The sequence below is a fragment of the Triplophysa rosa genome, linkage group LG18 (assembly GCF_024868665.1).
Source record: "Triplophysa rosa linkage group LG18, Trosa_1v2, whole genome shotgun sequence".
In the NCBI taxonomy this organism is placed as follows: Eukaryota; Metazoa; Chordata; class Actinopteri; order Cypriniformes; family Nemacheilidae; genus Triplophysa; species Triplophysa rosa.
In genome coordinates, this window is record NC_079907.1 from 6,176,687 (window position 1) to 6,200,321 (window position 23,635).

The 23,635-nt window shown below is 39.5% G+C and overlaps 1 protein-coding gene across 3 annotated transcripts; it reads left to right on the forward strand.

The window, feature by feature from the left end:
- Positions 1-284: 284 nt before the first annotated feature.
- On the forward strand, positions 285-21,982 carry llgl2 (LLGL scribble cell polarity complex component 2). 3 transcript variants are annotated; one of them, XM_057358868.1, is made up of 25 exons: positions 285-492; positions 8,390-8,523; positions 9,739-9,836; positions 10,321-10,402; positions 10,806-10,921; positions 11,512-11,670; positions 12,110-12,272; positions 12,631-12,818; positions 13,378-13,532; positions 14,009-14,220; positions 14,672-14,739; positions 15,480-15,633; positions 15,742-15,846; positions 17,021-17,313; positions 17,456-17,603; positions 17,690-17,840; positions 17,932-18,048; positions 18,319-18,485; positions 18,573-18,834; positions 18,927-19,080; positions 19,196-19,224; positions 19,503-19,550; positions 19,952-19,994; positions 20,078-20,139; positions 21,004-21,982. In XM_057358868.1, exons 2-25 carry the CDS (start codon positions 8,449-8,451, stop codon positions 21,006-21,008), a joined length of 3,054 nt encoding a protein of 1,017 aa, XP_057214851.1. In that variant the 5' UTR covers positions 285-492; positions 8,390-8,448; the 3' UTR covers positions 21,009-21,982. The 3 variants fall into 3 exon arrangements, with proteins under 3 accessions (XP_057214851.1, XP_057214853.1, XP_057214852.1); XM_057358869.1 differs by lacking the exon at positions 285-492 and adding an exon at positions 8,145-8,256; XM_057358870.1 differs by lacking the exon at positions 19,503-19,550.
- Positions 21,983-23,635: the final 1,653 nt, after the last annotated feature.

Consider the following 23,635-nt stretch of genomic DNA (forward strand, 5'->3'; position numbering starts at 1 on the left):
TTTGTATCTTTTTTTATATATATAAAAATATTGCATATTTCACTCTTGTACAATTTTCCCTATCTCTGATTGATTTAAACTTCTAATCATCATTATCTCATTTATTTGCTTATATTTTAGAAGCTCGTATATTTATTTATTTGAACCTCAGGTGCTTTAAGATCCACATACAGAATAATGTATTTGTTACAACAATGTTAGTGCTTTGTATCCATATCATAATTTAAGAGAACCATAGTGTTGCGCGACCCCTGCCGACCACGCGCTACACTGTTCCGGAAGGCGATCGTTCAGGGAGGAGCCAGCGCGCGCAGCAGGAAACACTTCACTGATAATCCCTCTGTCCATACACACACCTCGAAGGCGAGGTAAACACCAACCGAGCCTGCTTCACATTACCATCTGGCGTGGTTTTCTTCTTCAGCCCGGGATCATTTAGCAGACCTGTGTGAGTCGTGGACAGAACCGGGGCGTCGGGCCGCGGTGAATCAGGTGAGTCCTGCCCAGGCCCGTCGACTGTTCCCCGGCTACAGGTGTTACCACTCAGCGGCTCTGTGGCTGTGTCCCGAAACCTAGTGGGTTTCCCAGATTGTTGAACATTTGAGCGGTCATATGTTGTCTAGAAGAACGCTAGGTTCGCAGTTCACCAAGTTTAAAGTCGTAACTAGTGTAGTTTATCTCATAGCTGTGCATTACCTGCTTTTTTATAACGGAGTCGACGTCTCTTTGCTTACAATATCTTTAATGTAATCATTTTTTAAAGTATTGTTTTTGTATTGTATTACACTATTCAGTATCAAACGAAAATACCACAAAGATCTGCTTACTGCAGCACTTACTATTACGTTAACTATATGTTTTTAAATGAGAATGAATGACTTGGGCTTTATGAAACCGCTTGTTGAAACCATAAGTCAGGTAAAAGTGTCCATACTCGGTATATTAGTATAGACACGTGTTGGAATGTTAGTGACCTTTTTTTGTTTTGCTCACTAGATAGAAACTAGATAAAAATGTTTAACTGTACTATTTTATATTATACATCGTGTATGTAGTTCTGCTGTTTATACAGTATGTATATATAGTTATATGTTCTATTATACAGTATATAGTCTATGCAGTTTCTATATTGTGCTGTAAAGTGTAATAATCTTGTATGTAGTGTACAGTGTAATATGTTATAATATATATATATAGTGTAAAGACGCAATGGTCCTATAGTTAAAAGACACTTTGGCCTATTTATTTAAGTTGAAAAGTATTTTGGGGAAATACATGGCGAATTGGTTGTCCTTGGCATAGATTGGTGGATAGCTGTCCCACCGGTTTGACAGGTTGAGAATCGAGAGCATGAAGCCTCCGCCTCTCTGAGCCTCTCATGTTCCTTTACACACGGCCATGTTCGTTGTTATCTCATGTTAATTCATACGTGCATGCTTAATGTGGATTAAAGCGGAATGTTTTGGAACCATGACAATAGTAACTTAGACAACAGTAATTAGGGCTGAGTCACATGTATTTTGTGATTAATTATGGGTCATTTTTTTAGGCCGATCTGTAATACATGGCTGGATTTTTGAGCACCGTGTGAAGTACCAATACAATGTGATTTGAGATGTATCACTTTTTAAATTGTATTAATTTACCAGACAAAGTGAGCTTGTTTGACGAAACAAACATGTGTTGACCCGTTTGATGTGACAGGCGTTCATTGACGCAATGCAATGCAAATGCAAAGTTGAATCTAGTGAGATAATGCAGAATGACTTGTGTGTCCTCCAAAACTGGGTCAAAAGAAATAAGCACCTGTTTGGTTGAGGGAAAATGCAAGAGTGCAGAAAATGCAACAATGCTTCCAGACCGCCCATTCTGCTCAAAAAGGACAAAATATTACAAGCACCCATATTTAAAAGTTAAACTTATTGTGATATGAAGAGCTGCTGATAGACAATGACTGTCTGTCATACAACATTTGAGGGCCATTTTGATAGTTTTCACCTTTTGCCAGACTTAACAATCAACCATCAGATGTCTATTTCATTATGAGGCATTGGGGTGTAAATGTGGTTTTTACTCTTCAGTTTATGGACCTTCTCAGAGAAGACAGGAAAGGCTTGAGTCTGGGGACTGACATCCTGTGTTCGACCACACCCTATAGCTATAGACAAGATCTTATTTTTGCATTTTCACAGAGAGGAAGAGAAGGTAAACAAAGGCTTGTCACTTCCACAGCAGTTGATAGCGTGTGGAGAGAATCACTGCAGAAATCGGGATTACAATGAGCGGTTTGAATGCGAGGAAGTTCGTCTGACACTTCCTCTTCCTCAGCCATTCTTTTTTTAAGCACTATGAACTTTTGTCAATTCGATGTCTGAGTGGGACACTTTTGTCGAGACCGATTTGAACTCATTGTCTGTGATCTAAGCGCTTGTCATGCGTTAATTATTATAGACTTTGTTACATTGAAACAATGCTATCTCTGATCATCATTTATGATCTTACGTTTACCTTAGTGTTGGGTTCAAATACCACAGACCCTTAATCCAACTGTAGCCGTGTCATCGTCTCTCAGTGATTAAACTGGTTTGAACTGTGTTTACATTTTCGTTTTTAATTGGAGTGTAACCATCAGTGTACCTGATGGTTATTGCAGCACTTGTTTCTACTTTCTCCTGACCTCGGCTCGGATATCATTAAAGGCGGGGTAACCGATTTCGGAATTACGCTTTAGACAACTGAGTCGGGCCGAGTACCAAAACAACCTTGTAGCCAATCAGCAGTAAGGTGCACAGTGCACAGGATGGACATTAGCCGAGCCGAGCGCTGACGAAAGCAAAAGATGGGGGTAGGGGTGTGTTTGTTTTGGTGATTTTCACATCAACAACGGCTAAGAGAAATCGGACACCCCGCCTTTAAATACGTTCTTTTGTCTAAAAATAGCACGTGCAATTCCATAGTATTTCCGAAGGATTGTCATGACACATTTGAACGTGTCGTATGAAACCGGGTTGCGCAGCTGTGGGAGAAAGTCTCAGGTTAGAGTTCACTGACAGTTCTGCGCTCATGTTAGGGCAGGCTCTCGGTTCTTGTCTTCTTCTCTGATCTTTGTTTCCTGTTGGATGCTATGCTGAGAATGCAATGATGTCACTGTGATGTGTTGGTGGGCACGATTAGCTGTCGAACCTAATACATTCAGCTGAAACTTACCATTTGAACGGAAATATTTCAATGGGTAAACCTGGGAATATCAAGGAATAGTTAGGTCTGGAGAAGTCATGGAATTTCTTTGTCTAGAAACGGCTCCTCTTTTAAAACAAATAAAGAAAACTAGAAAATAAATGATCACATAGGGCTGTGCACAATTATTTGCGATTACCAATAAATCATGCTGAAATCGAGCTGGCTCGATTATGCAAGGTATCGAGAATTTTTTTTATGCGTAGCTTGTCCGTGAAGCACGGCTCTGGGATCAGTAGGAAATGCTGCTCGATCTAAAAGCAGTGCGAGTTTGAGTTGCTTATAACGTGCATTTAAAAAAGCAACACCCGTCAAACATGATCATTATAAATATACTTTATTATCATGAAAATACCTGAGGAGGCTTGAGGAACAGTGATAAAAACACATCCTTAGGCATTTCCTAGAACTACATGTGTTATGGTCTTCTTCTGCAGTGCGTATTTGGAGTTTCTGCACGAGAGCGCCCTCTGGCTTTCGGGTGCAGCAGCATTTTACCGTACTTCACAAGCTGTGCATAAATCACGTGATATATATTTCGGTTAATCGTGCACAGCCCTATGATCACAAATGACTGGAAAAGTCAAAGGTGCAGGCATTTTTGGTATCTGATTTGAAAGTAAGGAAGTGGGTTAAAATTTAACCTGTTCGTAAAAATAAAATCGAATATTGCTAGGGGTATATTGAATTATCGTATATCGCAATATAAAAACATAACAAAATGTATCGTTGAGCTATTAAGATATGTATCGTAGAGCTTTGGCAATATATTTTTAAATGAAATATTTTTATGTTAAAATTCTGTTTTATTTTTCAGTGACAGATCTTTTCAGTTTTTATTAGTTTACACAAAAATGGTTAAATTAAACCTTGAATGTTGTAAATTCTTTAACAATTCTTAGTAACACTATTATTTTGTTAATGTTTTGGGGAAAATCTGTCATTTGAGTGTCACTTACATATTTTTTTTACAAATATCGTGATGTAGTCGTAACCGTAAACCCTGTATCGTGTATTGTATTGAATCGTGAGCTAAGTGTATTATTACACCCCTCAACATTGCTATTTGAAATTGGCTGATCATCCACTTTTAAGAAACTTATAACTGGGTATTTGTCTATTAAATGGCTTTTATTTAGTTCAAAATAGCCTGTTTTTGTTTTCAGCCTCCTAGTCAAGAGTTCCTCCGAGGCTATTGTTCTCGAACAGAAGCACCTCTGTAGATGAGAGGAACCTGATTTACTGAAACTGGCTATCAGAAACTTCAGCACTGAAATTGCTGTTTCTCTTTTACTCCTAATAGAGGTACGCCAGCCTGAGAGGCACACGCAGTACTCTGCTTTTATTAGTCAGTGGGACGTTACTGTTGGCTTGTACATGCTGTTTTAAACTTAAAAGCAATTGACCTCTCCTGACCGTATGGTGCTAGTTTTTGGCTGCTCCCATCGGGGTATCAGGCTGGTAACACTGCAGTGAGTTAGTTTTCAGACTTGTTGATGTGTTTGCGTAATGAAGTGTTACAGATTATTCTGTTAAAGGTCATGGTAATAGGTAAGCGTATCGATCCTTACAGTGATATCACTGTTTACTGCAGGTTCTCCTTGTTTGGGCTTCAGAATGAGCTCAGAATGAATCCTTGAGGGGCTGTGTCCACCAAGGCGTTTCTGCCGGCGTACGGCGTGTTTTTTCAATTGTTTCCAATGGAAACGCGCGTTTTTTGAAAACGCAAGCAGCTGGCGGTTTTTTTTTTTGTGCTCAGCGCTGGTGCTATGCGTTTTTCCCACGATCAGCGCCGGCGTTCGACCGGGTGCCCAGAGTTGAAAAATGCTCAACTTTGGGCAGGACGCTGCGCCTGCAGCAGGCGTTTTCAACCAAGCTTCTGGCGTTTTCAGCCGCGTAAAAGCGCCTCGGTGGATACAGCCCCTGAATGCTGGGTACGTTTTTTTTTAGTGATTTGGGATTTTCAAATGACCGCTATATAAGGTCTTGGGTTTTGCTTAAAGTGGACAATTGCTTATTTCAAAATTGCTTATAACAAAACAAATCTGTTTTTTACAGTTGACTCTGGTATTTATTAATACATTTATTAATATATTTTAATATATTTATCATGATAATTTGCATGTGGTACTGTTCACATGAGCAATTAAAAATGCTGTGAATTGTTCTGGCCAACTTTTTTTGAGAATGTATCCTACCAGTGGTAAGTAGAATACTTACAAATTGAGGTGTTTATAAATTATGTAATTAAATATAAATCGAACTTTATTTGTGCATTAATTTAAATGTTGATTTAGTTTCTTAAATGTTCAAGGTAATTATTTATATATGTTGGTGTTTAAAGTTACAAAATGCCATTAAAGGCGGGGTGTCCGATTTCTCTTAGCCGTTGTTGATGTTCAAATCACCAAAACAAACACACCCCTACCCCCATCTTTTGCTTTCGTCAGCGCTCGGCTCGGCTAATGTCCGTCCAAGGGTGTTTTGGTACTCGGCCCGACTCAGTTGTCTAAAGCGTAATTCGGTTACCCCGCCTTTAAGAACAAGAAAGATATGGCAATCTATTACCGTGATAATACAGCACATTGTGATAAAGATAGAGTAATTAGCTCGATATATCATGACATTGGGCTTCACTGCCAACTAACAATATAATTCCATCATAGATTGCTAAGCTTTTTTAAACAAATGATTCTGTATTCCACTGGTATAAATTTGTCATCTGAACAGTTGAGCTGATTATGGTGAGGAACTCTGCTTAGCTCAACATACCGTTTCTTCTTAACGTCTATAAACTCTCTGCACAGTCCTCCCACCTCTAATTTAGACTAGCTTGGGCTTCGACTCCTACATAAATGCCCACAAACGCACCACCTTTATAATTCCTCCTAACAGGATTCCAAACAAACTGTGTTTTTTCTGCCTCTAATTAAAGTGATAGTTCACCCAAAAACTCAAATTTGCTGTTTATTTACTCACCCCCAGGCCATCAGAGACGTAGGTGACATTTTTTCTCGAGTAGACCAATAAAGAAGATTGTTTGGTAAATCCGCAGCCCTCTGTGCTTCATATAATGGATGTATAATGGGTCCACCTGTCTAAGAGTTCCTAAACTAGTAGTATTTGATTTCAGTTTATTGCAAATATCGATCGATTCGCTTCGCAATATGTCAGTATGTCAGGAGCTGCTTTTGTTGGAATTTTGTGCTTTAGGAACTCTTAGACAGGTGGACCCCATGTACATCCATTATATGAAGCACAGAGGGCTGCGGATTTACCAAACAATCTTCTTTATTGGTCTACTCGAGAAAAAATGTCACCTACATCTCGGATGGCCTGGGGGCGAGTAAATAAACAGCAAATTTGAGTTTTTGGGTGAACTATCCCTTTAACTGAGGATTAGATTGATGGATATGTAATATTGATCATATACACTAGAGTTGTTTTTAGACACCACCACGAAAACAGTCCCAGTATGGAGGCAGATTGTTTCAGACTTTTTCTCCCACTGAATGAACCCCATCTTTTCACCCTCGCCCGCTCAATTCTAGCTCGACTCCCGCTGAGAGTTTTCCCTCATAAATCCAAGCTTACTCTTAAGCAGAGGACCTCCCACCTTAACATTGTCCCTTCAGTTGAGTTTGACAGGCTTCGTTGTTTTGTTCTTGGCTGCTTGCTTCAGGGTCCTACAGTTCCTGGATTTGTGCTTCCAAAAATACGGAAATGGGATCTCATGCACTTCTCTCATGCATGACGGTGACTAAATGTTCTTGGCTAATAATGGTAAGAATCACAGAAATATGCGTCCGAGCCGAACAGAGTGACTGACTCAGTGGAAAGGTTGTGTTTGGAAAGGATTGAGGAAACAAACTTCCTTGTTGATATGTGTCGAGATTAGTGTCTCGAAAGTGTGATGAATTATGGGGCTGTTTGTGATTGGTTAAGTCTAGACACGCTCTCCTGAGAGTTTGGACGTAATGTGACGTAATTCTTATCTGAATATGTCACAGCATTCTTTGCGAATATTGACAGTAATGTCGTAGACTGTGACTCAACATTTGGCTTATGCTTGTTTTGTTTGGCCGGGTCTTGAGTTAGTCATTTGTGTTTCCTCTGAATGTCCCGCTGATGTGTTTACCGTTTACACATATTTGCAACAATGTGGAACGGTAGCGGAAATGTACAATGTCAAAATAATAGTTTTTAATATGGGTTTGTACATGTTTTACTGCAGTTAGTCACCACAATTTGCTTTTTTGTTTACTCACCCCCTCTTTCATTTCAAACCTGTATGACTTTTTTTCTTCTGTAGAATGCAAAAGAAGATATTTTAAAGAATGTTGGGAACCAGACAACATTGGCCCCCATTGACTTCCATTGTATGGACACAAAACCACTTAGCCGTTTCTCAAAATATCTTGTTATTCACAGAAGAAAAAGTGTTACAGGTTTTGAACAACGTATACGTTTTCATTTTTGGCTAATCTATCCCTTTAAAGTTAGTATTAGTAATGCTTGCTTTGGTTACTATGGTAGTTTTTGGTAAAGGTCAATGGAGAAAAACAACCCGTGTGGCTTTTCTGTTGCATGCAAATGAATGGCAAATATCTGAAGCACCAGGTGAGAGAAGCAGCCGTTTATACAGCGCTTATTGTGTATTGTTAGGACGGACTGCTCCTTTAATGGAAAGCAGGTAGCTCCCCTCCTCTCTCTAACTGAAAGAGACTCTTTCTGAATCCGCTTCCCAGAGCAACAGGTGTTTCATCAGGTGCTGTTTGTTCAGATGAGGGGAGGGGCCGCGATAGCGCTCGGCTCCGGGCACCACGAGAACAAAAGTTGCTTCAGTCAGGACCGCAGAGATCTCCCAGTGGGGGCTGGGCAGAGAGAGAGTGAAAGAGAGAGAGATTGGGGGGGTGAAGGGGGGTAGTTTCAGTCAACACTCCGCAACCCATCTTTGGAATTCCTGGCCCTATCAGATCCGTCGTTTTCCATTGGAATACACACACAACCGTCTCTGAGGTGTGCTCTCTTCAGTTTAGCTTAAGTCTTTGTGTTTTATTTACTGTAATGGCTGTTGATATAATGTTGCCATGATTGTCTGTCTGTGAACCCTTTGATGATGAACCTTGTATCGTTCTTGTCTGTGTGTCAGGTGGCTGAGAGGAGAAACCGTGAGAGAGGCAGCGCGTGGTTCCTGCTCTTCCAGGGAGGATGAAGAGGTTCCGGCGACATGGACACGAGTCTCAAAGGGACAAGCACAAACAGGATCTGTATCAGTTCAACAAGGTGATCAAAGACCTTTATGACGGATCTTTTCTCTAAAACGTTTTGGCCATTACGCATACATTTACATTCAGCTGAAGCACTACTACCTTTATTTACGTCAGAAGTGGGTTTTTTATATGCCGATTTGCACAGGATTAGATCTTTGTGGTCTTTAAGTGGGAGTGTCTGGGGGTGGGGCTCTGAACGTGTACATGACGAGACCCAGTGAAAAAATGAAACCTCAGTTTTATTTAATAAATAAATATTATACATGACTCTACTTGTACATCTGTTGTGAGCCGTTTAGGGGATCTCTTATCGACTTGATTTAATCTTCTTAATCAGATTAGCTTTAGAATTTGAGAAAGGCAAGTATGTGTGTGAAAAACTTTTGCCAAACCTTTTGCTTTCAGAGTTGTTATAGTTTTGATCATCTTTACTTTTTTTTTCTTCATATTTTTATTCTACTATTATTTTTATAGTTTGGGTTTTCTTGGTAAATTTGTTTATCGTAAATCAAATAAATAAACGAATAACAACTGAAGGCAACATAAAAAAAATGTTAAGTTAAAAATATTAAATAGGCAAAAACGGATAACAAAATCACAAACATTTTAACTAACATTACCAAGAGACAACAATTTTTTTATAAAAGTAAAGAAAAATGTAAAAACTTTTTTATATTTTTGTAAAAAACAAAATCAAATAAATAAACAAAAACTTAAGACAACATAAAAAGTAAACAAATAAAGATTATATTGTCAAAAGCTGATAACAAAATTGCTAAAAATTAAATTAACATTACCAAGAAAAAAATATTATTTTTTAATATATAAAAAATATTACAATAAAAGTGTAATAAAAATATAAACATTTAAATAAATAAATAACTTTTTTGTTTAGTTTTTTAGTTAATCATTTTATTTTAGCTTGTTAGACAAATTTATTGTATTATTGCTCAGGCAACATTTCCAATTTTAGGGTAGTTTAGTAATATTTCAGCCAATATTTTTTCACATCAGTAAACAGAAATATTTCAATATTTTCGTTTTTAGTAGACTTATTACCTTGGTTTCATAGATAGTACTGAAGAACGATGTATCTCTATTTTGCTAACCCATCCTGGTGTTTTAATTCTGACATGGCTGTTTTTGATTATCTTTAGAATTATAGTCTCCGGTTCATCTGTTTGTATATTTCTATTTAACTTGTTTCTTTCTCTCTTTCCTGTCACAGACGGTAGAGCATGGCTTCCCCCATCAGCCCAGCGCTCTGGGATTCAGTCCCAGTCTAGAGCTCCTGGCAATTGGTACCAGATCAGGAGCCATTAAACTGTATCCTCCACCAACCAGAAGAGCAGAGTTTGTGTTATTTGATCTGTGTTAGGGCTTTAGCGTTGGGCTTGACTTAAATAACTCCACATTCCATTCCCCTGTCTCTGAATCCTCAGGCGAAGTGAGCAAATCGTGATATTACAATGAAGTGCTGAGAATTCCCGTATCTGATCACAGGATTTTTCTAGTGGCAGTGATACACACCCATCATGCAGGCACTCCAGAAGGTGGAACAGTTTATATAAGCCCAAGCACTGGGGACGTATGTTTTTTTCCGTAGTATTGCATAATTGCTCGTTGAACGTTAACAGAGAGGAAATAGAAATGAGTAATCGGGTCTGTTGCTTACAATGTGTGACTAGGATGTAATCATATTTGTTGTTTATTTACACAGCAGATGTAAATTTGAAAGTGTAATATTTTTAGTGGTAAAGGGGCTGTGCTGTGTGAATGGCTGGCATTTATTTCCTTATCGAGTGTTCAGGTATGGAGCTCCAGGTGTGGAGTTTATGGGACTTCATGACGAGAATGCGGCAGTTACACAGGTGCACTTCCTGCCAAACCAGGTACGCTTTTGAACTTTAATCCTGCCGCCTCTGAATTTTTCAGGAGTTTTTTTTTGGCATAAAATTTGGATTTCATTCCCAATCTTTCATGAGATCAATGAATCATTTTGGGCGAGGTTGAAAAGTTATTTCAAGAAGCTGCACGTAAATCGCCTTGACCTGCTGAGTGACATATATAAACTGATGAAATGAATAAGTAATTCTATATCATGTCACGGTCATTTTTTTTTTTAGATATTAATATGGTGATCTCATTGGGTAGTGCGTCATGACATCATGATGTTTGGATTTTTATTTTCGGCTCAACTGGCGCTTTAAATGTAGCTTGATAAAATACAATATCTATTGTTTTCAGTCTTTACCTGACGTGCTCTAATTTGGCCTGTTGGTTTTTTTGGGGTAGGTGGAGTTTGTCACTTTGCTGGATGATAACAGTCTTCACATGTGGACACTTCGGGCCCATAATGGCATGTCTGAATTACTTGAAATCGGCCGTTTCACTCTCTCTGGTCCACCTGGGTAAGTCAGAACACACACCTAGACAGTTATTAATCCGATGTTTTCATGCTTAAGATTTTCCGAATGTACCGAGATGCTTATACATAGACACACACCCATCTTATGCTGGAGGTCTGACTCACATTCACCCAGACATGACTGATACTCACTTCTGTTTGACTCCTGTCACGGACAGCTGACCCTCATGATTCAAAATTCTGCTTTTTGCAATACATGTCACATCCTGTAAACTCAAGATTCAAAACAAGTTTTGTAACACTTGTCTTGAAGTGACGTATGGCTTCAATATTTATTATGTCCAAACCAAGTGCAGTTTGACAGAGTTTCAACCAGCTGGGACAAACCACATTTTGCTGGTTTCTGTATCTATCCTGTTGTGCTGTGTAGCCCCGCCCACAAATCCTATTGGTCCATTTTGCTTTTGGTTTAATATAATTTTTATATTTAGTCAGCCTTGTGATGTGGAGTTTACGTTCATATGAATTCCGTTTTAATTCAATAATGATGTCTTGTGTAGTGCATTTATATACACTGGAAGTGTTTCTGATATACTGTGTATTTAATTTACACTTGTGATTTCACGCCGACAGCGCCCCTCCAAGTGTGACGCGGGTCACGGCGGTCCTGGCACACTCATCGGGTGAACTGCTGCTGCTGGGCACAGAGGGAGGGCATGTGTTTGTGGTGGAGGTGCCAGGCTTCAGAGAGCTGGAGGAGAATAACATTAGTGTAGATGATGTACAGAGCAGGTGAGAGGTCACACTGGGTCGGCAACAAATTACTTCCTGTTAAGTCAGCACATCTGAAACATTGTTCTATTAAGCTACTAACAGTTTTTTTCTTAAATATAAGCTGTTCATAAGAACAAATAACGCAAAGATGCATTGCAATGTGATTAATGGAAGTTTATCGTTTTTTTGTAAATTAAAGCACCATTACATCACATGTCTGAAGTTTTTACCAAACATTGTCAATATTATGAATACATTCTTCTTTGATCTGTAAACCTCTATCCATCAGTTCTAAATCCTCATACTGTACCTCCTGCATATCTACACACATGACTGTCATTCTTCAAATATTTTCTGTGCAGCGAGTCCAGTGACATTATGCAACGCTTTCACATGCCTGACATGGCGGATACAGTTACACTTTGTGACAGCTGTCCTGTTCTTTATACTTTCCCAGAGTTCCAGAGGAGTATGTCGGCCGCAGGAATCTGGAGTGTGTGGAGGCCCTGCAGGAGAACCCGCTCAACCCACGGCAGGTTCTGATTGGCTACAGCCGAGGCCTTATGGTTCTGTGGGATCTGGATCGCAGGCGTCCCGTCCAACACTTTCTAGGCACACAGGTAACAAACTCCAGAACTCGCAACACACTTTGTGCCTCAAGACATGGTGATTTTTGCTGAGACGTTGTGGCTTGCTGAGGAGAAATGTGTTGCTCTGAAGGGCGTTAAACTAGAAAAATCTCAGCGATTTTCTTTTAAAGTGGGACCTGGACTGTATCTAAGGATTAGAATGTGACAAAGGCTTTAAGGTGGACTCTTGACTTGGGCCAATAAAGAACCACAGGGAACACCCTAGCAACCACATAGCAACGCCCGGGCATTCATCCACAGCACCCTACTGTTCATGGGACAAGTTTTTCACAGGCAAGCACTTTTCTTTCAAAAATCGAATGTTTTAGTTTCTCTGTATTCCCTGTAGCAACTGGAGAGCGTTTGGTGGATGGAGGACGGTGGGAACATTCTCAGTTCCCATAGCGACGGAAGCTACTGCAACTGGACAGTAACTGGTGAAGATCCGCAAACTGAACCTGAGAAACAAGAGATACCATACGGCGCCTTTCCCTGCAAGGCCATATCTAAAGTTTTACAGCTGCCAACAAAACAAGGGTGAGCGTTATATTGTTTTATGAGACGGTGATGTTTGTGTGTTTCTAACTGATGCTGAGACAGGTGTGTTTGCTTGTGGTGTCATTAACTCTGAGCGCTTCTCTGTGACTCACACTGTATGGTTAATATTTAATCCTTTTACAGAGCTTCATATTTTCCTCTCTACCTTGAAATCTTGCGTCGGATTTCCGCCACTAATCTCGAGCACATTTTATCCTGCCGTTTCATTTAATTTCCCGTTTCCTTGTTTTTCTCCTTCTCTTAATAAAGTGTGATGTGAAGTTTCCCGATTTGGAAAGTTAGGGAAGAGCCAGGGGGATGTTTTTAGTTATTTGTCATTGTGTAGATGCATTAATGATATGAAGAAGATGATATCAATGTTTGTCAAGGCCACAATAACTTAGCTGTTGGGGTTTGAACCTATACATTTGGCTGTTTATGATACATACATACGTTTCCATCATTTACTATACCACCAATATATACAGTTTAGCAAAATAACTTTCTACTGTTGTAATCTGCACGTAAAACCTTCTGTATCTTCTGTGCCCCTTCCCAGTCCACCGTTCCTCATCTTCAGTGGAGGAATGCCGAGGGCCAGTTATGGCGACAGACACTGCATCTCCATCATCCACAGCAAAACTCACGAGGCTCTGGACTTCACATCGCGCATTATCGACTTTTTCGTCATCCGGGAAGGAGAGGACCATAGAGGTAAGAGGGAGAAGTTGATGTTTATTGTCTTTGGCTCAGGTGATCCGATAACGCATGCAGGAGACACGGATCTCTGTTTACATCTAGTCATGACTTGCATTTATAATGCGTTTTTGTGACCATTTATAGATTTTAGGACAGTTGTAAAATAGGGTGTGTTCTGTTTTTATAAATTGTTAAAAAAAAATTGATTTGACTGTTTATACGTATGAACATGAAAATACTGTCTTCGAATATACACATATAGTTTGTTATTCAGGCCTGTCAAATGTCGGTTTCGTTTCACTGCACTTGCAAAAATGAGCTGCAAACGGCTCCTGTTGCATTTCTTGAACTCATCTAGTAGAGTATTGTGCTAGCGACGCAACATTCATAGGTTCAATTCCCAGGGAACACACACACACCTATACAATGTTTAGCATTATATTTGCCTTTGACTTAAAGATGCATTTGTAATCTAAATGTGCACGTTGCAGGTGACCCCAGCGCTGTCGTGGTTTTGGTGGAGGAGGAGCTGGTGGTTATTGATCTGCAGACTGAAGGTTGGCCCGTCATCCAGACACCCTACCTGGTGCCATTACACTGTTCAGCCATCACGTGTTCTCACCACGTCTCGTCCATCCCGCTCAAACTGTGGGAGAGAGTGCAGGCGGCCGGAGCCAATCAAAACACACACTACTCCAGAAAGGTGCGCACATACAAAGGATCACACACACAGATACATAAAGGTCAAGCTGGGACCCCTGAAGTTCAGATGTGCATGCTTTGTGTGATTTGAGTTACTACATGGTGATTTTAGGCGAAGCGAAGATGCTCAGGGGTTTGCGCATGTGTGTATGTGCAAGCTTTTTTAAAATCATTAAATCAAATAGTTGTTATAGGAAAGTTGCATGTAACAAAAGTTTTGATTCTTGTTGTAGGGCAGTGCGTTTTGTATCAGAGCGCCATAATAGTGATTTTGTGTATTTCTATGGTTCTGTTCAGTGTTAAAGTTAAATGTTAACTTCTGTTGACTTCAAAGTACACCCAAAAGTGTGTCAAGTGTTTTCACTGTGGTCTCTTTGATGGCGTCATGACCGTCTTTCATCTTTGCCTTACATTCATTCAGCGCTTGTTTTCCTGTTTCTGTCTTTTTAAAGCCTTGGCCTATAAACGGAGGGCAGAATCTCTCTCCAGACCCTCCGCAGAGAGACCTGCTCCTGACAGGGTGAGTGGACCGCTGTCAAATAACACAACACATATTTTTTGTAAATCCCTGTGTTCATTATAACAAAGAGCTACACGGTGCAAAATTAACTTTTTTTCCATATGTAATAGTGGTGGGTAAATTGAGATTTTATTGGCCATATTTTTTACTAGCAGAGGCTGTAACAATGTGTTTCTTTATAAAGCAAGTGTTAAAAGAACAGACGTTAGCCCTAAAGTGCTGTAAAAGTCTCACTTAATTAAAATCACTGAGAAAAAAGAAATTAAAGAAAGCAAATAAAGGCAACAACGTATACACTAGGTAGTCACTTGAACTCATATTTTTAGTTTTTTAGTTTTATTTTCTTGTTTTTGTGTCATTGAGTCATATTTTGTTTTAGACAAATAATTCATGGATTATATTGCAAATCCTAAGTAATTACAGGCAAACTATCCAGTAACTCTGTTTTATTTACTTGTCAGATCCAATTTTTACTTGCAGTTGGTTTTTACAAAGTGTTAATTGTGGATCCTGTCTAGAATGCGTTTATGGAAAACCATTGGGTTTTTCTGTGTAATGGGATCTGTTAAGGATCTGTAGTGTTTCGACTCTCTCGTATTCTTTTGAAATTCCCTGGAGAAAGACAGATTTGCAACACTTACAGAATGAGGAACCAACATTGAAAAATGATTCTTACCGCATGACATTAAATAAATAAATGTTCCCTGCTCATTAAAATGTTTGTATCTTTTTTCTGGAAGGCACGAGGATGGCACAGTGCGCTTCTGGGACGCCTCGGGGGTCTGTCTTTTCCCCATGTACAAGCTTAGCACAGCTGGTGTCTTTCATACGGATGCCGACCCGAACGATAACATGAACCAGGGCAGTGAGGGAGAGTGGCCTCCGTTCCGCAAGGTTTCTTTCCATTCATTCTTGTTCCAGTAGTTGATTTCATAAAGAAGAGAATGATTTTTTTTAACACCTGATTTTACTTGATATCTTTTTATGATTTGTGAACGTCAGGTGGGCTGCTTTGACCCGTATAGTGACGACCCTCGGCTTGGCATTCAGAAGATCCACCTGTGTAAATACAGCGGGTACCTCACGGTAGCTGGAACCGCAGGACAGGTAAAGTCTCATTTGGTTCTCGCACTTCACTTAACTGCAATATTCTCTGAAATATACAGTTCACAGACATGTGGAAGTAAAATGCTACCATTTTGCATGCATGTCATTTCCTGGAAGCTAGGGTGTTTTCTTCATGTGAATATACTGTAATGACGATTGGAGCTCTACAGCCATTTGCCATTGTAACTTCTTGCACCCAGTTGTCACGGCAACTATCAGATTCGTTGTCCTTGTTAGTGGCTGCTAAAGAGTTTGTCTGAACCGCTCTTAACAGTTCAGTAGAGAAAAAAACACCACTGTAAAAGGGCAAAAAAGGCATGTGGTCTGCACAGGTTGAGCCCTATCTGTGCACGTGCCTGATGCAGACGTGTGCTGCACATGATTTGCCATGATTTTACTGTTTTACAAACATTTTGGGGACCATTAATAAATTCTAGTCCACACAATCCTGACTCCTCCCACAAGTCTAACAAACAACCAATAAGAGCACAGCGAATATACTGTAGACTCCAGACACTTTGACTTGAAGGCAAAATGTGTCCAGCATTTGTGAGTAAAGATGTTTGGGTTGGTTTGGCACTGTTTTGTTATTTTAAGTGGCGCACATGGGAAACATGCCAAGAAGCGATGACTTAAAACAAAGATGCGTGTTGTACAGTCTGCCAAATGTGCCTTATCTTTTCCCGAAATCTTTTTGGGATCATATCACACAATCTAATACACAACGACAATCAAAACAAAAAAACAACATAAACCTGCCATTACAAGTTCAGTGAAAAGGATAAAAAGCGCTATATAAATAAAAAATAAAGTTGAGAAATGGATTTGCAGAACTGCAAGTGCATTTCGTCATTAATTCCTAGGAGTTGTCACGGTCGTGGAGCGCATCAGGGAAGTTTGAACCCTGGTAAGAGTCATGGAAATTCTTAAAATATCATAGACAAGTCAAGATTTGCATTTTTGCATTTAGCAGACACTTTTTAATCAACCTTCAGTGCGTTCAATCTGTATGTTGTTTTTATCAGTATGTGTGTTTTCTGGGGTCGAATCCATGACCTTTGACCTTTAAAACGCTTTTAAATATCAGAATTGACTGAAAGTCACCGAAAAATCATGAAAAAAAGTACAGCCAAAGGAGTAAACAAAATGTCATTTTTGTGTGCGTTTCCCTCAGATTTTGGTTCTGGAGCTGAACGACGAGGCCGCCGAGCAGACGGTTGAGGCAACAGTGGTGGATCTGCTGCAGGGTCAGGAAGGCTTCAGATGGAAGGGTCAGGCGCGTCTAGATGTGCGGGAGGAGCCGGTGTTGTTTCCTCCAGGCTTCCAGCCCTTCGCCCTCGTGCAGTGCCAGCCGCCCGCTGTGGTCACAGCAATCGCCCTGCACTCAGAATGGAAACTGGTGGCGTTCGGCACCAGCCACGGATTTGGTTTTTATGACTACCAACAGAAGAAAAACATAATGGTCAAGTGAGGAAAAATATAAGAAATAACATTGTGGTTTTAAACATCCGTAGGGAAATCACTTGAATGTACCTCACTCAGATACAAACACCCGTCCATGCGCACAGACCGAATGCTATAATGACTGTTGTCTGCTGTCTGTTCACAGGTGCACCCTAAACCCCAGCGATCAGATGGCCTTGGAAGGACCGCTGTCCCGCGTCAAGTCCATCAAAAAATCCCTACGCCAGTCTTTTCGTAGAATCCGTCGCAGCCGGGTCTCCATGCGCAAACATCACACCACCAACGCAGCCAAGGTGTGCAGATTTAGGAAGAGTATTACTGCATGAGTTTTTTTGCGACTACAGTGGCTTGATGGTAAATATTGTGAATGTTTTTGTAGCTTCAAGAGATCAATGCCAGGTTGGAGGCTGAGGCTCTTCAGGAGATGGAGCTTGCTCCCGTCCAGAGAAAGATCGAAGCCCGTTCCTCGGACGACTCCTTCACCGGCCTGGTCAGAACGCTCTACTTCGCCGACACGTTTGTCAGTGATAGTAAGTGTTTTTAGGCTCACCTCAATCACTCTTAAGTATCTCTGAATTGTTGTTTGTAGCTAAAAAAAACCTCGATCGTCGTCTTTCGCAGGTACGCACAGTACACCCTCACTGTGGGCCGGGACCAATGGAGGAGCTGTGTTTGCTTACGTTCTCCGCATCCCTTCAGTGGAACGGAGGATGGAGGATCCTGTGATGGCTCATCCAGGTTAAAATAAAATAAAATATATAAATGATTAATTGCGATTAATCACATCAAGAATAAAAGTTCGTGTTTACATATTTGCATATTAATAAACGCACACACTCATTTTACATCAATGATAATTGAATTATAATAAATAAATAATTTTAATTATTGGTAAATATAAATAAATACATCAAAATATTTCCAATTAATCCTTTGACAGCCCCAAAACATAATAATATGCAAATAATTAATGTGTAATAATATAAATTGCATTTTACATATCTGCAGCTAAAGAGATTCAACTGATGCATCGGGCTCCAGTAGTCGGTCTGGTGGTCTTGGATGGGAAAGGGGCCCCTCTGCCTGAACCCCTGGAGGTGGCCCACGACCTGGCTCGCAGTCCTGAAATGCACGGCTCCCACCATCTGTTAGTCGTGTCAGAAGAGCAGCTTAAGGTGAATATTGACGTTATTATTATAAATATTATTTGCCTTTGTTTCCCATCAGAGATCGTGTCTTACTGTGCGTGTTTGTGTGTGCAGCTGTTTACTTTGCCCAAAGTGAGCAGTAAGTCAAAGCTGAAGCTCACGGCGGTCGATGGATCCCGCGTGCGCCGTGTGGGCGTGGCGTGGTTCGGAAGCCGGACCGACGAACAGCTGGAAAGCAGCATGGTGGTTTTGACCAATCAGGGTGAGCTTCACGTGATCTCTCTACCCTCCATCAAAATGCTGGTGCACTATCCCTGCATACGGAGAGAGGACGTCAGCGGAATTGCCTCCTGCGTGTTCACCAAATATGGCCAAGGTAGGAGATGCTGGATTTGATTTACAATTGTATATTTAGCTGATGCTTCAACACTCATTTAAATATAAATATTGCATCGTGAAACTGTTTAGGTTTCTACCTGATCTCCCCGTCTGAGTTCGAAAGGTTCTCTCTTTCCACCCGTTGGGTGGTGGAACCACACTCTTTGGTCGAGGCTCCTCTTCAGATGAGGTGCAAGAAGCCATCGAGTCCCATTCACAAGAACCAACCAGACACAGAACACAGGTTTGTGTAGATGGCAGTTAAGCTGTGTTATTTATTGAACTATAGGTTATAATATTATATTTGTCTGATGTCAAACACTGACAACAGATTTGTTTTGTGTTTGTTGTCCCTGCAGGAATTTCACGAGAGACAGAGAAGGATATGGTGAGACTCAAAGTGCCTTTTCTAAGCGTCTGTCATGTTCGCAAGCTAAACAATTAATACTAAAACACGCATGTTCTCAATGTTTCTTTGAATGTTTCACCCCGTCATTCAGTGAAATCTCTCACAAATCGGACGCAATCTGTCATCGATGCAACAGTGCCATATGATTTTTATCTTTTGTGCATGGCTGTTGCATCAATCGCGGATTGTGTTTTAAAGTTCGCTATGAAACGTTTGCATGTTTTCACTAGACTGATCGATGTGCTTGTGTGTTCCAGAGAACTCTGCTAGTCAAGTAATGGAGCATGCTTTGCTCAACGATGAGAGTGAGTACATGAGGAATCAGGAGTTAGTCAAACAGAAATAATTCCTGTAACTCATTGGATTTGGCAGCTCGGACAATTGACAGATTATCAGTTTGTGTGTATCATGCTTGCAGTGTTTTAAACATGCAAATGGCTGAAAGTAACAATCTAAACATGTTGTTTGTTTTCAAAAAATAATGGCCTGTGCAGTCGTGTGTGCATGATCTGTAACTTTCATTATCCTGCACAATAATATTGTCGTATGTTGTCATTATTGCAATGAATTTGCAGTCTGTGTTCAAGTAAGATTGACAGTTTGCTGAACTGTGCATTAGCATTCGACTAGCTTATTAGTGCTTAGAATGTATTTTAAATGAAAGACTATTGAGTGTTTGTTCGAAAAATGTCTTGCTCTAACACAGGTGTGCTTCAGGAGATCCAGAAGTCTCTAGAAGGAGATCAACCGTGAGGAATTTCATTTTCATTTAGATCAAATTGCTTTTAATATTTGGTACAGCTGGATTAATCTGCCTGTTGTTTGATTAAAGGTCCTTTCTAGAGAACAACGTGAAGACTAAGTCTAGAGAGGGCAATGTGCTGAGCAATGGAGGCAAGTCATGGTTTAATTTATTCATACATTAAATAACTAACTTGCATATAGATGGTTTCATCAGACGCACACACCTGGCCCGAGGTGAACTTCCGGTCTGTGTCTGGTTATAATACAACAAATTATTTTATATATAATTTATATTTATTAATTTGCATCAATATTTTATTGTATATCAATTGTATTGCATTAAATAAAAACTACTCAACAGTTATTGATTCTTTATGGAGGTCTACCAGAAGTTAGGTTTGGGCCACATAACGTTTATGTTGTTGCCGCTGAAACCGTCTATGCAACGAGGGAGAGGCGGCTCGGCTCTGCTTAAAAAACGCGAGCCGAGCACAAAGTACCTGAATGCCTAAGGCATCACAGAGTTCACACTCTCCCTCGAGTGTGCATTTATATTGTGATGAATCTGTTCCAAAAATAAATGTTTATATATATAAACATTTATTTTTGGAACAGATTAATCAGGATTAATTGCTTTAATGGCACTAAAATATGTATTAATGGTTTCAGCGACACTGGTAGACGTACAGAAAGAATACATTTATAAAATTTAAATAAACACAAATATTTATTTTGTAATTGAATATTTGCGATTAATCGATTTGACAGCATATATATAATAGTAATACATTACAATAAATTAAAGCGATTTATACTTGCATTAAGTGTGCTTCAACTTTATAATGCTCTAATTTTCTGTCTGTATAATTATAATATTTTATAATAATCATTTTATAAATCATTTTCTTTTCTTTGCTAATCGCTATTATTTGTATTACAGTTAATCACTAGCCAAAGTTGTAAATCGTGACCGCTTTTAACGCCTAAATCTCTTTTTCCCTTGGCTTTTTACAGACTGAGCCTTTAAATCCCAGTGCCTGAACAATTCTGGATCCATTCTGCATTCCAGATTTGCTTACGATTCAAACACTACTGCTAGTACCACTACTGAACCATGCGAAAGCCTTGCCCTGGAGAGAGGAATCTCCCGCTCACAGCTTCTACACCCAGGGGGACAAAATCGAGTGAGAGACCACCACCAGTGCCTGCTAAAACCAATCACTGTATCTCCACTCAATCCATTACATGCTGCACGTCCACCTCGCAAGCTTCCCAGCATCATGCATAAACTGCTGCATTTGAAACTGGCAGTTTAGGTTTTTTTGTTTTTAACTTCATTTTAAATGCATGATTTTTCTTTTATACCAGATCGAGTCTGCATAGGTAATATGTGGTAAAAATGCCAGTGGATGATGCTGATGATTTAGGGTAGGACGACAAGGCAACATTAGGATTTGCAAACTAGATCCGAGGACTAAGTGGCTCATGTAAAGTATGAAACACCTCACCGAGTATTTCACAGGAAGTAGTGTTGCCTTTAACCCCGTCCAATCCAGTGAGAAGAGTGGTAGATATCAGATTATATATAGGTACTTATTTTTACACTACTGTGTAGTACACATGCTGTAGTTTCTGGGGTGTACAGTTTTCTGAGGGGCTAGGATTTGAACTTCCTTTTTTAATTGTAAAACGTTTTGATATGCCAATTATGAACGATGTAATTTAGGAATGTAATTTTAAGATATTGTAGTCAAATGTTTTAATATATGTGTATATGAAAATCTGTTTTACCAGTGGGTTCATTTTTGGAGGGCTGTATTTTCTGATCCGAGGAAATATTTTGGTACTGTCTCCTGAAATGCTTTTTAGCGTTTTCTTTGGGGGGTTCTAGAATATATTTTTGTAGAGACATGATTATGTATGAGAACACTAATTATTATTCTTTGTAACTTCACACTACAGTCTTCTCAGTAAATTTTTCACACGAAAGGTCTGTCTGTGTTGTTTGTTTTTGTTTTACTTCAGCATCCGTTCAGGTAACTCCATTAATGGTGATGGTGTGCATGCATACGTTGACCAGAAGTATGGCCACTCTTTTTCACCATGTCTGTACTTGTACAGTAGTTTACATATCGCTGCTGTCCTTCTGAAACCTCCTTATCTGGGATTTTTTTTGTTATTGCTATAAATCATTATGATTACATTTACATTTAGCAGACGCTTTTATCCAAAGCGACTTACAAAGGGGAAAACAATAGAAGCAATATGTGCAACAGAAGAACAGCAATGCATAGGAGCAGTAAAACTGGTCTCAGTCAGCCTACCACAGTATACGAAGCTAAGAATATCCTTTTTTAAGGGGGATTGGAAAGTAGAAAAGAATAAGACTGTGCTAATGGGTCAGATGTTGACGGAAGAGATGTGTTTTAGCCGATTCTTAAAGACAACTACAGAATCTGCTGATCTTGTGGCAAGAGGGAGATCGTTCCAGAGTCGTGGAACACATCCGGAGATGATTGTCAAGGGAGTTTGCAAATATCTAACTAATAAAAAGTATTTAAAAGTGCTCGTCAACCTTGACAACACTGTATTTAATTATTTATAAAGTACAGTGTTTTTACATTTCCTGAAAAGCGTTGAATTCGGACATCCGAGGTTTCAGAAGGGTAGCGACGATATAGTAAGGTTGACTACTGCAGTTCAAATAAGTAAAAATGCATGCATTCTCTCATTGCTCCTTGATATTTCTCTTTTTTTAATGATAAACTAAATGCAACCGTTTATATGAGATACAACTGGATTTTTTAAAGTGAGTTCAATTTAAGTTAAACCTCGTTTAATATAACATAACATTTAAGGCAGCTAAAATTGGTGATTTTTTCTTACAGTGTTGTTGAAATGTTACAAACAGTCTACATAAAACGATTTTTCAATAATTAACTTATTAAATTTATAATGATCTTTGTTTGAAAAAATACTGAGGTCTTATGAATTTACTAAAAGGAAACCACCCAAAAATGAAAATTCTGTCATGAATTACCCGCCCTCTAGTTATTCCAAACCTTTGTTTGGTTGAACACAAAGTTCTTTTTCTGTTAAAAGAAGATATTTTGAGGAATGTAGGAAAGCAAACAGTTCGGGGCACCTTTGACTTTAAAATGTTTCTACTATGGTAGTCAATGATGCCCCATCCTAACATTCTTCCAAATATCTTTTTTGTGTTCAACCGAACAAAGAAATGTTCACTGGTTTGGAATAACTACAGGGCGGGTTGTTCATGACAGAATATTCATGTTTGGGTGGAGTATCCCTTAAGCCAGTGGTTCTCAAACGTTTTTGTTGTATGGCCCCCTTTGTGTAGAGTGCATTGCTTTGCGGCCCCCCAAATAAAGACTTATAATCTTAAATTTAACATTTTTATTTAAACAAAAACATTCGGTTATACAGTGGTGAAACATCAATTCTTTTGTCTGGTGGTCTTATTTTTCTGATGTTTGATTACATAAAATCTATGATCAAATTCTATATTTTATAAAATGCCACAAAATCTGTGGCCCCCTGGATCCATCTCGGGCCCCCCCCAGGGGCCACGGCCCCCAGTTTGAGAACTACTGCCTTAAGCTCAGATGAATCCATTTTGATTCAT

Bases quoted from the DNA above. Each gene is read 5' to 3' on its own strand.
- llgl2 (XM_057358868.1), top strand. From the start codon at position 8,449: ATGAAGAGGTTCCGGCGACATGGACACGAGTCTCAAAGGGACAAGCAC. The intron at 15,847-17,020 runs GTAAAGTCTCAT...CGTTTCCCTCAG, and splicing joins TAGCTGGAACCGCAGGACAG to ATTTTGGTTCTGGAGCTGAA. The intron at 19,081-19,195 runs GTTTGTGTAGAT...TTGTCCCTGCAG, and splicing joins CAACCAGACACAGAACACAG to GAATTTCACGAGAGACAGAG.